We start from the raw sequence: 16,108 nt of genomic DNA on the forward strand, positions 1-16,108 counted from the left end.
CCTGTGGCAGGCTCGCAGGCTGGGAGAGGGGGCCTTCCTCACACCCCCACCACAGCAGGAGCTGAGCAGAGCTGAGGGCCCAGCCTTAGCTAGCCCTCTGCCGTTACCACTACCGAGCAGGAAGTGGTGGGCCCCTGATGTGACTCACTCTCATTAGGTAGCCGGTGGAGGGAGCCTTCCCATGTGTGAGACTAGACGCCTTCAGAGCAAGGGTACCGAGGGCCCAGCCACCTTCCTGCAGGCACCGAGCTTGGCTGGGCAGCTTCAGGGCCCCAGGAGAGCCAGGTAAAGTGTGATTCGGGAATGGGACGGCATCTGTTTTTTTGCCCAGGCCTGAGGGGACAGCAGGACAGGCCTTGGGTCCCAGGCCTGTGGGAAGGAGGTAAGCCCAGGCCTGACTGCTGGTGGGCTGGGCTGGCTGGTGGGGAGAAGGGGGCCCCTCCGTTTCCTAGGCAGGCAGTTGGGAGGGCGGCTCCTCACTGGGAAACCCAGACGGTTTGGCCCTGGCTTCTCCCGGTCTGGCGAAATGGTGCTGCCAGAATCTTGGGCAGTGATGCTCACTTGGCCCTCTTACCTGAAGTTCTGGGAACTGCATGCTCTTAAATGCCCGTGTTTCTTTCGAGATTGTGATTTTACATTTACACGTACATTTCATTTTTCTCACAGAAAACAAACATTATCAAGGAAACTTATTAAACAAAGCAACCAAAAGTAATTCTGAATGTGGGGCTTGAGGTGTCGCTCGGGGACAGAGTACTTGCTTAGCGTGCCCGAGGCACTGGGTTCCATCCACAGCACGAAAAATAAGGGGGGGGGGGACAGTTTTAAACAAATACTCTAAAAGCAATACACACTAAAGAGACAGAAAGCCAAGATGCCTCAGGAAATGAAAACAACCCCTTCCCCTCCTTCCCTCTCTTTCAAGGCCCCAGGATCAAGATGGGGCGCTTGGAGGGGGTCCCAAGCACCCGGTCCAGGATAGAACAGGTGCCTCTTCCCAGTTCAGGGGCAGACCCAGGAGTCAATCTCCCTGGCCAGCCTCTGGGGAAGGGTGGCATCGTGTCTGGATGTGGATCCAAGAAAGATTCAAAGGCTTGGACTGGAGGCCACAGTATGGGCTGGCCCTGCCTAGAAGGCTCTGTGTCACTAAGCATTGTCACCAGCTCTCAGCTCTAAATGTGAGGGTCGGTCTAGACGCAGGGGCCCCAGGGCATGGATCCTTCGTTTATTGTAGCTCAGGAGGTCTCAGCCTGTGGGTGAGTGGACACATTAAAATTTAAGTATTTAATGTTTGAGTGAATTTTGTTAAAAAAAAACAACAACAACAAAATAGAAACAAGAAAAAACAAACCAAAAAAAAAAAAAAAACTGTAGAAAGATACTGAGTCTGGCATGGAATGTGTTATTGTCTTGGAGAGCAGAGAGACCGCAGCGACGAGGGTTGGGCTTCAGAGGAAGTCTGAAGCAAGGCGCACTGCAGGAAGTTCAGGCTTGAGGTCTCTTCTGTTTCTCTAGAGTACCTTGCATTCTGGGGCTCCCTGTTCCAGGTGTCTGTGTGGGGAGGGGCTGCAGGAAAGTCACCCACGGTGGGAGCTAGAAGAAATGCTTGTGTCCTAGTGACCGATTTCCAGGGTTGGAAGTGGCCCTGTAAAGGCCTCTTTGCTAGGACTTGGTCCTGGAGTTCTAGGGAATGGAGGTGGACACAGTAAGGGGGGACGCAGGCCAAAGCACCTCCTAGGAAGGAGGACAAAGGTCCAGCTTGACCCCGCCTGAAGGACTTGTGAACATTCTTACAATATGTTACTATCTCCCCCCCCCCCCCCCAAATAAGGTTTCTCTGTAGCTTTGGAGCCTGTCCTGGAACTAGCTCTTGTAGACCAGGCTGGCCTCGAACTCACAGAGATCCATCTGCCTCTGCCTCCTGAGTGCTGGGATTAAAGGCATGCACCACCACTACCCATCTTGTTACTATTTCTTTGACTGTATGGTCAGAGGCTGGGGGGGTACTGTGCTGTCCTGGGTCAAGTCCTCCCCCTCCATTTCTCACCTGTGCGCTGCAAGGGTAGTGGGCCACCGTGCTTGGGGGTGAGAATGGATGTCAGGATGCCAACTCGGGTCCAAGCCGAGAGCAGGGGCTCTGCTGTGGACTAGTTGGGGGGGGGTGCTAATGGTGGTGGCCTCCCTGCCAGCTGGAGAGTCAGTTTCCTCAGAGGTCCCTGTGCGGTGTGACTGCTGTCTTTGGACCTACCATGAGACGGCTGGATGACATGGAACTTCCCCGTAAGCCTGACCACTTGAGTCCTTCGCTGGCCTGATCCCTCTTGGCTATGTAGAGAGAGAGCTGTACCAGGACGGCGGATCCTTGCCACCCCACCATTGCTTGGGTCCGCCTGAGTAGCAAGGTGGGCTCTCCCTTGGTGTGGCCTCTGATTCCTTCTGCCCTGGAAGACAAACTGCGTGGTCCTTCCTACTAAGAGATAAGCCACCTGCCCCTGCTGAGTTATCTTAGTTGGTGCTTAGCCCAGCTGGGGAATGATCTTGGTTTTCCTGGAGAAGGCAGAGGAGTCACTGAGCAGGCCCCGGTCACGGCAACCCCTGCTCAAGCTTTTCAGGCCTCAAGGGGAAGCTCTCACTGAACTAGACAGGCCTGTGCAGAACCAGAGCAGGGACTGAGTTTGACTCGCAAGTCAGCCCCATCTGATCAGTGGCCAGAGGAAGGGGGTCATCGGGCCACCCATTCCCCCTACTGTAGGGGACCCGCATGGAGCGGAGCCTGTTTCTGCCGTGAAATGGCTTGCTGTTGGTCCCCAGTGCTCCAGAAATGCTGGTCATTAGCATGTCACGGCCGTCCTCCCGCCTTGGGTGGTAGGCAGCGAGGGTGGACAGGGCCAGCGGGCAACTCTAGGGTAGCCGGCGTCCCTTGTGTTAGTCACTTTTTCTCTGTGTCCCTCTGTTTTCTCATTGGTGAGATGGGGTTGATGCCAGGCAGGTAAATATGAGAGTCAGATGCATGCTGTGATGGCGGCTGGCCGAGCATCCGCTTCCTCTGCCGCGTGGGGAAGGGACACTTGGTGGCCTCTTCTCTTATCCATTGGCCTCCTGTCCTCTGATGCAGGGTGGCACTGCACCTCCAGCTAGCCACAGGCATCCGGCCTGACCTGCTGCTGTGTGGTGTTTCAGCGTTGCATCATGGCTGGCTTTTGCCAGTCTTGGTTCTGACCCACCCTGGCTGAAGGTCTGTTGTTCCTCAATTCCTTTCCTAGACGGATTAGGTGGTGGGTGGAATGGGAGGCAGCCTGGCCCTGAGCTCTCTTTCCCTAGCTGGCCTTCTCTAGGGACACTTAGAACAGGGCCTTCTTGCTGCCACCTGCTGTCCTTGCAGGCTGTGAGTAGTGTGGTCTAGGCGCTGATTCGGTAGAACTGACTTAAACCTGTGTTCAACACAGGATCAGGGGTGGCTAGCCTGGATCCAGTAGGAAGTCCACGATGTTGAGATCTCTAGTAGTGTAAGGCCGGGGTCTCCTCTGCAGAGGCAGGTTGTGAGTTCTGTCGGCCTCCCAGGCTTCCCACAAAGCTCATTCTCTTGGGGCTGGAGCGATGGCTCAGCTGTTAAGAGCCCTGACTGCTTTTCCAGAGGACCTGGATTCAATTCCCAGCACCCACATGGCAACTCACAACTGTCTGTAACTCCAGGATCTAACACCCTCACATAGACATATATGCAGGGAAAACACCAATGCAATAAAATAAAAGTCAATTGCATATATATATGTGCACATACATATATATCAACACATACGCACATGATGTATGTGTATACGTATGCATGCATACATGCATGCATGCAGGCCTGTTCTCTCAGTTCAGCACCATCTCTGTCCCTTTGTCCGTCTTAACCAGCCCACTGACTTGCTCCTAGCACTGGCTTGACTCTCTCCTGCTGTTTGCTGTGCAGTCCCGCTACCCACCAGCACGGCCTCCGTACTGCATGCCTGTACTCACTTGGCTAGTGTTCCTTTGCGAGGATCTCTTTAAGGAGTACTGGGGTCCACCAAGAAGGAATCCAGTGTGTTTGTCCATCCATGTGGCAACTGCCTCCAGCTTTTGACTCTGGTCCACCCTTTTCCGTTGCAGGCTCCCGTGGTCACTAAACATCTTCCTTATGCCTCTGTGTCTATCCCCTTCCCTCATCCCCACCCATGACTGCCACTAGAAAGAATTCCCTTCAAAGAGGCAGTAGAGGCCTCTTAGAAATCTCTGCCATTGTACCCCATTTCTCAGCAGTGCCTTCAGGACCCCCAGGGCCACCTTCTTTGCTTCCTCTCTGGGCATCAGCACCCAGCTGTTGCTAACAGAGTGGCCATGGTCCTGGGACAGAGGCCTGGCTCCTGGAAGGCGCTCATATCACTTTTGCCTAATGGCAGGCTGAGATCTGGGGAACATGACATCCCCTGAAGGAGGGAATGGGTGACAATGGTGCTTCTAGAGCCCTGAGCTTGGATTGTCACCCGGTCCACAAGGCCCTATTTGAAGCCCCTGTCTCCTAGGGTCCCGGCCCAGCTGCCCACGTCGGAAGTAGCTTAGTCTCATGTCTCAGGCTCAGATGACTTACATCAGTGCTTCTCACTGGCTGAGTATGGGGACGCACAGGGTTCTGGAGCACAGGTGGGACACCTGAGGGCCACCGGGCTCTGCAGCGGCCAGGCCAGCGTGAATTTCCCTGGCAAGTACTGTGGGAGAGCACAGCTCTATCTGTGGGCCTTTCTCCTGGTCTCTTGCTCAGAAGAATAGGGACTTGGGGCCCATCTGGTGGGTGTGTCTGTCCTTGTCTCCTGGGCCTCGGTCCACCCATTTCCCATTTCTGCAGCAGGCTGGCTGGCCCTGCTACCAATTACAAGGGGCTGGGGCAGGCAGCCTGGCCCTGCTTCCCACGCCTGTCTTCAGGACCCCATCTGCCTGGGAAGGAGGTGTCCTATGAGGTGGGCTGGAGGGGTTCCTCTAATGGGGCCCTGATGGATGGCAGGTGGCCGCTTTTGAAACGCCCAGACTCCCTGGAGCCATCACTCAGCCCGTGGGGAGATGCATGCTGATGCCAAGGGGCTGGGGACGGGGGCAGGACCAGTATGTCAGGGGAATAAGGGAGAGGAGCAGCTTGGGGGAGGGCTGTCGGGAGTGAGATGGATACCCCTGGAAGATGTTCCTGGTCCTTCTACATCAAGGTTTCTTAGGCTTCCAACTTTATGTTTAGAGTAGGCTGGCATGACCCTGGGAGATCATGGTGCTGACTGAGTACTCTCTTTTATATGAAGCCACGATAGGTACCATTACCAGTTCATTCTTTGTATCAGGAGACTGAAGCCCAGAGGGGTTAGTAAACATGTCTGAGGCCACACAGCACCTTCCGGGCAGAGTGGGATCCACACCCTGACTTTGAACTCAGAACTTGCACTCTCGAGAGGCTCTGCTGTTTTTCCACTGTGGGCACAAGCGGCACCTTGTCCACCCTCCCATTTCCTCTCCTCGTTCAGAAAGTTCATCACATGGCTTCCCTCTCCCCAGTGTGTCTCACAGGAACCCTGTGCTATTTTGCGTCTTGTGGTTTCAGCACCTCGTCCTGGGCTGGGTGGAGGTCTCTGGGCAGGAGTCCAGAGAGTAGCTGGTGCCGGGGCTGGAGTCCTGGACGGCAGGGTGGACCCCTTCTTTCTTTCAGCATTTGTAGACAGCATTTCTACCCTGGCCCCTGGGTGCAAACTCTAATGCAATGTGGAGTAGGGTTTGCATGCCTGCTTCGTAAGGTGCTGGGCAGCTTTGAGGAAACACTTATGGGCGGGGCAGCCCTGGGGAAGCCACCAATGGGTATTGAAGCCAGGTGGGAGGGACCGGGTGGTCTTCCTAAAGGAGCTGACTCAGCAGGGCAGGAGTTGGCCAGGTGGATGTGGTAGGAGGTGGGCAATGGGCAGTGTCTTTGGGTTGCCCAGACCCAGCGATGAAAGGGTGGGTGGGGCTTATTTGGGGAAGCAAAATCAGTCAAACCCTACTACCGTCAGGAAGGCCCAATAAGTTGCTGAGTTTTGGGCTGGGGTAAGCAAGGGGAATGGGCTTGGTTTTCTTTGTGTTTTGGCCAGGGCCCTAGGAGGATTATCCCTCAGGGGAGGCCAGGGTTTGGGGAGCAGGGCCTACTGAGAGAGAGCCTCCATGTGTGAGTCTTTAGTGTGCAGCCTACAGCCTAGCTCTGGAAGGTTGGAGTTTAGGGAAGGATCCAGGGACCGGAGGAGGAGGGTGCCCAGGCTACAGGTAGCTACGGGGAGGACTTCTGAGCCCGTGGGTAGGTGCGGCCCCGGAAGCCAGGCTGTGGTTTAGGGGATACCGAGGCTGATTTCCCTGAAGGCTAGCACTTCCGGCTCTCAGGCCTGCCCCGCCCCCATTATAGACAGATTCTTTTGGCCTTGATAGGGTCTCAGGAAGCCTGGGAAGTGAGGCTTTCAGGATCTGGGCCTAGGGAGGCCTTTCCACAGCTGGTGTTTGCTGTGTGGGTTGTCAGCTTTCTGAGACAGGTTTCTGTTCGGACAGAGGTCTCACTGGGCTCCCTAGGTTACCTGCTGGGTCCTGGGGGGGGGCTGGCTGCTCGCCCCTACCTATGAGCCCTCTGCTGGAAAAGCAGGACAGAGGCTCAGGAACCCTGTGGTGACCAGGACTGGAGAGGTTAAGAATTGCCTGGGTCCTGGAGCTGGGTAGGGTAAGGTGGAACTGAACTGATTTTTGAGTTTTGTTCCCTGCTCAGTCTGGCAACTGGTACACGTGGGCACTGGGAGCTGTCTTCTTTCTTCCTTTCCCCAGGGAAGAAGGTGTCCTTACCTGGAAACTTCCCGGGGACAACTGCTGAGCCCAGGAGAGCCATAGAGCCCAGGCCCATGGCCCTGACTTCTCTCCCTTCCCTCCACCCAGGAGGGCAAAGTCAGCTTGGTCCCTGGAAGGCCTCCTCCCCCTGTCTGACCCAGGCTCAGGTAGAAGTGGGGCCCTAACCTTGAGGACCTCCTGGCTGCCAGAAAGGGGGAGCTGCCAGGGTCTGGGAGACTCCTACTGGGAGTCTGTTAGATCAGTGAAGAGAGCGGCCCTTCAACTAGCTGCTCGCCTGTCGACCACTGACTCGCTCAAATATATAGGGGCTCTAAAGGGGAGAGGATGCCTGTGATGGACCCCTGTGGATGTGTGCATCGCTTTCTGTGTCCGTCTTGCTTGGCACAGTGTACATCAAGGAATGCAGGGGAAAAGTTAAGAATGAGCCTGGGGGCTGGAAAGATGGCTCAGCAGTTAAGGGCACCCGTTGCTCTTCCAGAGGTCCTGCATTTGATTTCCAGCACCCACATCATGGCTCACAGCCATCCATAACTCCAGTTCTAGGAGATCTGACACCTGACCTGAAGGCACCGCATGCGTGTGGTGCACATATGTACATTCAGGCAAAACACACGTGCATAAACTAAAATTAATAAATCGAATTTAGGGCTGGTATGTTGCTCAGAAGTTAAGGGCACACAGTGGCTGCTCTTCCAGAGGACCCAGATTCAATTCCCAGCACCCACGTCGTGGCTCACAACCATCTGTAACTCCAGCTCCAGGAGATCAGGTGACCTTTTTTGGTCTCCTCAGACCAGGTGTGCATATGGTGCACATACCACATAAAGGCAAAACACCTATATACATCAAAGTCAAAAACAAGTTATTTAAAAAAACAAACTGAATTTTAAAGAGAGAGAGAGCTGGGCGGTGGTGGCACATGCCTTTAATCCTAGCACTCGGGAGGCAGAGGCAGGCAGATCTCTGTGAGTTCGAGACCAGCCTGGTCTACAAGAGCTAGTTTCAGGACAGGCTCCAAAGCTACAGAGAAACCCTGTCTTGAAAAAAAAAAAAGAAAAGAAAAAAAAAAAAAAAAAAAAAAAAGAGGGGGGGGGGGGGGGGGGGGGGGGAGGGAGGGAGGGAGAGAGAGAGAGAGAGAGAGAGAGAGAGAGAGAGAGAGAGAGAGAATGAGTGAGCTTGGACCTTGGAATGAGGCGGGCCTGAGTTTGAATTTCGGCCATCCCAGACACCGAGCTTTGGATTGTAGGCTGGGATCCCAGAGGTGTGTGCCAAAGCTAGCAGTGGCTCCTGGAGCGCTAGAGACTCTGAGGAAAGCAGACCGCTTCTTTCATGGCCATGTCCAGAGGCTGCAGAGCACTTCCAGCCTGGGTCCAGCACTTTCTGGGTGTCCCCTGCCGGCTCCCTCTGCTCCCTCTGCTCAGATCAGCATCCCCAGCCCCTTCCGCAGTCAAGGTATGGTTACTTCCTCAGGGTCCAGCTCTGCTGCTGTCTGGGACCCCCCAAAGGCAGCTTGAGTCCTCCCCAGGGCCAGTCCTGTGGGCTTCAGACAGGACTGGGGAGGGAGGAGTTCTTCCTAACTCCCTCCTTTACACGCTCCTGATGCTTTTTGCTGCTGTGGTAACAGAGCTGTGGATGTCCTCACTCCAGATGCTGACTCGGCACCGTGCCTGCCTGACCCTTCGGAGCCCTCACTAAGCCTTGTGGTCAGATTGCTTTTCTCTATTTCCAAAAGAGGAAACTGAGGCATAGCACAGTCGTGCAGCTGTGTCTGATGAGCCAGGGGCCACCTACCTATTAACATTTTATAATGGCACAGAACTAGACGGTGAGAATGAGAACTGAGCCATTAGGACCAGAGTGGAGTTTTTGGGCAGGGGGAGCATGTTCCACTTTAGTGTGTATCTACCAGGCGTGACATTGACTCTGTGGAGTTTTCACAGGGAGCTGTGTGTTTTCATGTGGGCGTGTTCTGCCACAAGGATGTGTTGTACCAGCCCAGGGTGAGACACACTTTCAGTCATTTGCTGTCACCGGCAGTAGGACATGGAATCTTCTGTGTGTCCCTGCACACGTGCAGGAGTATGTACACAGTCCATTATTGCCGTAGGTGTCTGTGTGTGTGCGTAGCTGACTTGCATGCCTGCCAGGAGCGGTCGTGAGTGCCCATTTCACAGACTTTATGATGTGTCCTCATCTTTGCCAATCAGACAGGTAAAATAGTTTTTCATGGTAGTTTCAATTTGCATTTTCTGTACTCAGTATAGGTGATGTCATTTTTTTTTTCAGACATTTAAAAGCTATTTGAGTTGACTTTCCTCGGGCCTTTCTGTTTGTGATCTTCTCTCGTTCATAGTCTTTGTACTTTGCAAGTGTTCTTCACATATGAGGGAGATTAGCTCCCAGTGATGCGAGTTGTAATGTATTTCCCTTGTGTATATAGTTCTTCTGTTGATTATTCTTTTGGTAAGTTTTCTTTTTAATCAAGTAGTAAATTTTGTTTATTTAAATGCTTGAATTTTTCAGTCTTCTCTTTATGGCTCTTGAGTTTGAATTGGCCTGGCAGTGGTGGTGTACCCCTCCTTTAATCCCAGCACTTGGGAGGGAGCAGAGGCAGGTGGATCTCTGAGTTCAAGGCCAGCCTGGTCTATAGAGCGAGTTCTAGGACAACCAGGGCTACACAGAGAAACCCTGTCTTGAAAGCAAAACAACAACAACAAAAAAAAAAAAAAACAAAAACAAAAACAAAACAGAAAAGCTGTAGCTCCGCGGGTGTTGACATGGGAGTGTGCTTGTACAGTTTCCTGCCCTTGTTAAACCCGTCCTTTGTTGGTTGAGGCTCTGGCCAGGCCTCACTAAAGACTCACGTGCTCAGTTTTGCTCTCCTAGATTAGTAGGGAAACAGTTTGCCCCTAGCTTCCATCCATCACAGGACGGTCTGGGTGAGGCCCTGTGCAGTGAAGCCAGCAGGCAGCTCCTGAACTGCTGTGTGGGCTGGGCCTGGCATCACTGAGGTCCTGAGGCTGGTTGGACTTCCTCTTTCTGTTCTTCCTTATCAGGGGAAAGGGGATCAGAACTCTGCTCGGCGTGGGCGTGAAAGTGTTTCCATTCGAAAGGGTGGAAGGAACTAGAGGGTAGCTTTTCAAAGAATGAATCATAGTTAGTGAAATTCGGAGGACAAGGTGGGGACGGGGCCAGTGAGATGGCTCAGCTGGTAAAGGCACTTGTCACCAAGACTGGTTTAAAGGCACTTGTCACCAAGACTGATGATGTAGGTTTAATCCTAGGACCCACGCGGCGAAAGGAGAGAAATGCTCCCGCAAGCTGTCCTCTGACCTACAAACATGTGTGACCACCCTCAGAGTGTGAGAAAAAGTGCAGTAAGTGTTAAATAAAAGGGGGTGGGCTCTAGAATGACTTGGTGGTTAAGAGCACTGGCTGCTCTTCCAGAGGGCCAGAGTTCAATTCCCAGCACATACATGGTGGCTCACAGCCATCTGTCATGGGATCTGATGCCCTCTTCTGTCATTCAGGCATACATACATGCAATTAGAGCACTCACAAGCATAAATAAATAAATTTAAAAAAAAAAAAGGAAGAGGTAGGGTCAAAGCTGGTGTGCCTTGCGTGCGTGGCCACATGTTAGTTACCACATGCCTGTCTCCCACGGTAGGCAGAGTGCCCAGACACAATATGGAGGCCCTGAGTTCTCTGCCGTTTGGAGCTCATCCTGGCAGCTTCTGCGGGCCGCGGCCAGATGCCTGTGTACAGGTGTTATTGTATTTGCCGAGGGATGAGTGAAGGAAGGAATGGCCAACTCTTCCAGGGCAGGCCCACCAGCCCTCACCAGATTGCCAGACATGTCTGTTGTTTTGCATTTTAACTGAGAAGCGGTTCAGGTCCACTCCTATGATCTCAGCCCTGAGCACTTCGGAGCCTGAGGCAGGAGGATCTGGAGTTTGAATCGGTTTGAGCAGCATAGTAAGGCTTTGTCGCAAACAGGAGCTGGAGAGATGGCTCAGTGGGTAAGGGCCCCTTTGCTGCTCTTCCAAGTACTGAGGTTCAGTTCCCAGCCCCTGAAACTGGTCATTCATAACCACCTGTAACTCCAGCTGCAGAGAGATCTGCTGCTCTCTTCTGGCCTCCACAGGCACCCCAAACCCTACCCCATACACACAGAGAAAAGCTACAAAGGTGTGAGAGAGGCTGAGGAGGCAGCCTCCTGCTTGGCGGTGGGAGAAGGAAGGATCGCCGTGCCCAGGACCCCTCTCTCCCTCAGCCCAGGTGTGGTGCCAGCCTGCTCTTGGTTTGGCCTCAGCCTTCAGATTCTTCACTGAGTGAGGTGGTTTCCACCCAAGGCCCAGAAGAGCCCAGGTCAGAGCTGATACCTTAGTGGTCTGACATGCTGCTTTTTTTGAAAGAGGGGAAATTGAGGCCCAACTCAGGCCAGGGCCTTGCCCAGGGTCACACGCAGCAAGATGGTGATTGGCGTGACAGTCTGAACCACGGCTGTGGCCCCTGGCCCAGGTGAAGCCATCACGGAGATAACAGAAGGCTGAAGCTAACGGCACTGAGAGTCTCTAATGATTGCTCTGCCTGGGGCTTGGCAGACTGTCAGGAGATGGGGGTTGACTGGCCTGGCCCTGCCACACTTACCCCTCCAGGCTGGGCCTCACTGCTTGGTTTTGGTCCTGGTCCTGAAGGACTTCCTTGGTCTAGGTTGGCCCTTAGCTCTGTCCTTTGGTCTTTGCGACCTTGGCCCAGCGTCATTTTGTAGACCCCTTATCCACCCAGAGGAAGCTAAGGCCCTTGCAGAGTATGAGTGACGCTGTCCCTCCCCCAATCAGCACAGAGCTGGCTGAACCCCAACACCTGGGAGCCATATAGCGCAGCAGGCCGCAGGCTCCTCTGCTCTCCTAAGGGAAGCCCCTTGTGTTCTCTGTTTTCCCGATCATTCAGAAGCTCTGGTCCCCACTCTGTGTTGTTGTAGGCTTACTTCACAAAGACTAGCTGGGACCAGCTGTAGGACAGACAGAGAAGCATCCTGTCTGGGCCTCGTGGGTAGGCTGGTACTGGGGTCTGACCAGCATGTACTGAATTGGAAGGAAGTATGGAAGCCATAGCTCTAGGGCCAAGACCAAGCTGGGGAGGGAGGGAGGCACAAGGAGAGAGGCCATAGGGTGGGATAACTAGGTCCTGGGTTTCCTGGGTGCCCCAGCACTTCTAGTAGTGTGTGCATGAAGTTTAGGGTCTTCTGAAAGAGATGGGCTAGTCTGAGACCTTCTCAGCAAACAAGGAGCCTGAAGGCAATGGTGCCGCTCTCCAGTGGCCACTGCTGAGGCCTGGGTCTGTTCTGGGCGTGACAGGACTAGTAGAGTGCCAGGCTGGGGTGGGGCCTCTCTTCCTCACAGGCCTACAGAGGGGCCCTCATGCCTCAAGGCCCCCACTTCCCTTTTCTGAGGACACCAGGGCCCCAAGCCTTCTGCAGCTCCATACTTGCTGAGGAAGCTGGACTGGGGTTCCTGCTGGTTCTGTCTAGGGAAGGAAGTGGGTACAAGTTTGGGTGGTTTACAACATGGGGCGGCAGGCTCCCCTGGGGGGAGCTCCCAGACAGCCTGAAGGCCCAGCCCTGTGCCAATCTGTGATGTGCCAGCCCCCTGCCTTCTGTCACCGCCTTCTTACTCAGGAACATGGACACCACGGGTCAGGATTGGCGAGGAGATCTCAGCCCTGCCAGGGATACTGGAAAGGAATGTGTGTGGCTCAGTGGGCTCCCGCGCAGCACCCCTCCCGGATCCTGCTGCTGGGCCTTGCCCCCGTCCCTGTAGGGCAGAGGGAAGTGTCTGATGACCTCCATTTAGCCACTACTTTTTTTTTTTTTTTGTTATGCCATGTTGTCCTGCTTTATTGGATAGGGATAGGAAAGGGGTCGGCATTTTGAGGTATTAGGAGTTTTTAACGAGGGTGAGAAGCAGGATGAGGAGTGGGCTGTGCGTGGCTTGTGTTCAAATCACAGCTTTCTGTCTCATGAGCTGTGTGACTGTGGTGATGGTCGAGCCTCTCTGTAGCTCATTTCCCACACCCAGAAAATGGGAACAGTGGGCCTACAGGCAGGTATGCAGACTGAAGGGCAAGGCTTCTCACTGGGCCTGGAGCACTTTTTTCTTTTTTGTTTTTGACAGGGTTGCCGATCACAAAGCCCCAGAGATCCACCTGTGTCTGCCCTCAGGGTTGGGTTTTCAGGAGTGTGAAAGACCACACCCAGCTTTTTACATTTAAACTCAGGTCCTCGGGCTAACTTGCAGGTGCACGCTTGCACGGTGCACGCTCTTGCCCGTTGAGGCATCTCCTCAGCCCAGCTGCTGGAGTCTTGGATTCCTCTGCTCTGCTAGCTATTCCAGGGGCCGAATCAGAGCCCTGGGTGGGCTGAATCCCTGTGCCCAGTGCATCCTATCGTCCACTTCCATCCCCAGCCGCCGTTGCCTGGGAAGTGGTCTAATTAGATCCACAAATAAAAATGTTTACCAGGCCTGGTTTCCCATGGGTTCAGGGGTGGGGGCTCTTGCAACAATGCCTCAGCCTGGCTCTGTGCTTGGGGAGGCGGGTCATGTCTGGGGCCAGAGGAGGCATGCGCATGTGTTGGAGCGTGCACGTGCGTGCCCTCACACCACACACATGTGTCCTGGTTGCCCACAGCCTGGCTTTGCCTAGAGAAGTGGCTCTGGAGCTGCCTCAACCAGTGGTGTCTGGGGTTTCTCAGTCCAGCAGTCCCTGCCCACTGGTGTTTGGCACTGAGCCAGAGGGCCAGGCAGGACTGCAGTTTGTGTGCCTGTGGCATTTGGTTTTGTCCCCTAGAGTGGCAGTGGAGAAGCCTGGGCCCAGGAGCTGTGGTTTGAGTCCCAGCCCTTCTGGCAAGCACCTCCAGCTGTGTGATCTTAGGCTAGCTACTGTGCCTCTCTGGGCTCAGCTCTGCAGCTGTTAGCAAGGGGCTGGATGTGTGCGCGGTGACTGCAGAGCTGGGCACCACTCAGGATGGGCCTTGTCCTGTCCTGCAGCCCACAGCATAGGGCTGGGCACATACAGGTGGCGCTTAGTCGTCTCTTCCTGTGGATTCCAGAATGGCCTGCCTAGATATAGAGGAGGCAAACTGCCAGCCTTCAGGAGGCAGTATTCTGCTAGCTAGCAGTTTACAATCTGCCTAAGACTGCAGGCCTTGGGAAGCCTGGGCTCATGAGCAGGACCCGGACTAGATAGGTACTTGCCGACACCTGCTTGGGTATAGTCCCAAATCCCTAGGCTTGCCCCCTGCTGTGTCTGGGCCTGTGCTAAAGGCAGAGGGAGGCGGAGCTGGAGGAGCCTACAGGGACTTCCCAGCAGCGGGCAGGAGTAGGCTCCCTGGGACCCTGTACTTCAGCCACCGAGGGTTTTGTTTCCTCCTGGACGCTTTTCTTTGGAGCATCTACTGGCAGCTGGCTGTTTGTGACCCCTTTGAGTTTTTGTATGTCTAGCAGCCTGCCTACCCTGTACCCTCTACCCTGTCGTCCCAAAGTGAGGCATACTAAAGGGGATCACCAGTTCCTGGTACAAGATGGCTCTTTTATAAGAGGCTTCTATTGCAATAGGGCAGCTGCCTTCAGGTGGAGCCTGTGTGGTTCCTTTGTTTTTATTTCTCCTCTTGGAGGTTGGAAAGGTCAGCCTGTGTATAAGTTGGGGTTCTCTAGAGCAGTGGTTCTCAACCTGTGGGACCTGCCCCCTTGAGGTCGAATGACCCTTTCAGAGGGGTTACAAATCAAATACCATGCATATCAGATACTTACATTACAATTCACAACAGTAGCAAAATTATAATAATTATAATAGTAAGAAGCCTGAGCTACTAGGTCAATCAGTTTATAATGAATGTAGACCTCTGTGTGTTTATTTGGGACTAAATGGCTGTGGGACCTGATGGGATATAAACCAGGTCCCACAGCCATTTGGCCTAGTATCTCAGGCTCTTCTTATTAACTAATTATGGGGACAGAACATACCATCTCACCTGATATGGCCGGTGGCTCCTACTGAAGCCCGGGGAACCAAGGAAGGCTGAGCTACAAGCTGTGTGGAGATCACTAGGGAGCCACCTAGAAAAAGAAAAACATGTGGCCCAGCCTCCATCATACAGACGATGCTGGGGAGTCAGTCACCAAACAGGAAGTGGCTTAGTCGGGCTTTGAGTGCCCGTGTGCCGTGCTGGTCTCCAGGGCGATGAAGGTACTGTGGGTCTGTGCCATCCAGGGCAGTGCCCACAAGTTACGTGCACCTGTGCCCTTAGTAAGTGACTAGCATAACGGGGCTGGGAGTTTCCTTAGACAGGGTCTTGTTATCTAGCACAGGGTGTCCTCAAACTTACAACCCTCCTGCCTCAGCCTCCTTAGTACCGCTACACCTGGCTTCTACAATGCCATTTCTAATGACTCTGAATTCACACATGCCCAGGTACTGTCCGAATATGGCTCCACCTCGCCCTCATGTCCCCCCCCCCCCTTCCCTAATTTGTTCCGTGGACTTCAAGTGTTTTTGTTCTGCTTTGTCTCCACAGATCTGAGGACCCGGAAGGTCCTGTCAGCCCATCCCAGACACCCCGAAGACACCAGTGACCAAGACTCAGTGGCTGCAGCCGGTGCCATGTGCCCATGGAGCTACAAGCTCTGGGTGCCTCTGCCCAGTCCTGACTGCTAGGCCTCAGAGAAGTCAGAGGCCTAGGCCACATTCAAGAGTGTCAGCAGACAGATGTATCTCAGGCCGTGGGGCTCCTAAGCAGGCCGCTGGACCAGGCCACTGGGGAAGAAGATGCCAGCCAAGGGGCGTTACTTCCTCAATGAAGGTGACGAGGGTCCCAACCAGGCAAAGCTCTATGAGAAGTACCGCCTCACCAGCCAGCATGGGCCACTGCTGCTCTTGCTCCTCCTGGTGGCTGTGGCCGTCTGCGTGGCGCTCATCAGCATCACCTTCAGTCATGAGGTAAGCCCCCCACCCCAGGGCATTCTGGCCCTCCTGCTCGGATGGGAAAGCTTTGGCACGAGGGTCCCTGTCTGAAGCTTCATTTTCTTCTTTTGTGAACTGCTAGGTGGATGAAAAACCAGTCAATTTGAATTTGATCTTGAAGTCTGATTGATTTTAGTTATTATATTAATTGTATGAAATCACCCTCAGTTTTTTTTTTTTCACCATGAAATTCAATCTCTTAAAAGATCTGAGTCAAGGCTTGTAT

The 16,108-nt window shown here is 53.8% G+C and overlaps 1 protein-coding gene across 4 annotated transcripts in view; it reads left to right on the top strand.

Moving 5' to 3' along the window:
- Adcy7 (adenylate cyclase 7) overlaps positions 1-16,108 on the top strand; it is a 59,204-nt gene that overhangs the window by 17,872 nt on the left and 25,224 nt on the right. For 2 of the 4 annotated variants that reach the window (XM_050119808.1, XM_050119807.1), the window contains exon 2: positions 15,437-15,858. In XM_050119808.1, coding sequence (XP_049975765.1) covers positions 15,688-15,858 — 171 coding nt within the window. In that variant the 5' untranslated portion in view covers positions 15,437-15,687. Of the gene's footprint in view, positions 1-117; positions 286-15,436; positions 15,859-16,108 lie in introns of those variants that run through there. The other 2 variants (XM_050119805.1, XM_050119809.1) reach the window with 2 other exon arrangements.

Source organism: Alexandromys fortis, unplaced genomic scaffold (assembly GCF_014885135.2).
Source record: "Alexandromys fortis isolate MF-2015 unplaced genomic scaffold, M_Fortis_MF-2015_v1.1 scaffold_178, whole genome shotgun sequence".
NCBI classification, from domain to species: Eukaryota; Metazoa; Chordata; class Mammalia; order Rodentia; family Cricetidae; genus Alexandromys; species Alexandromys fortis.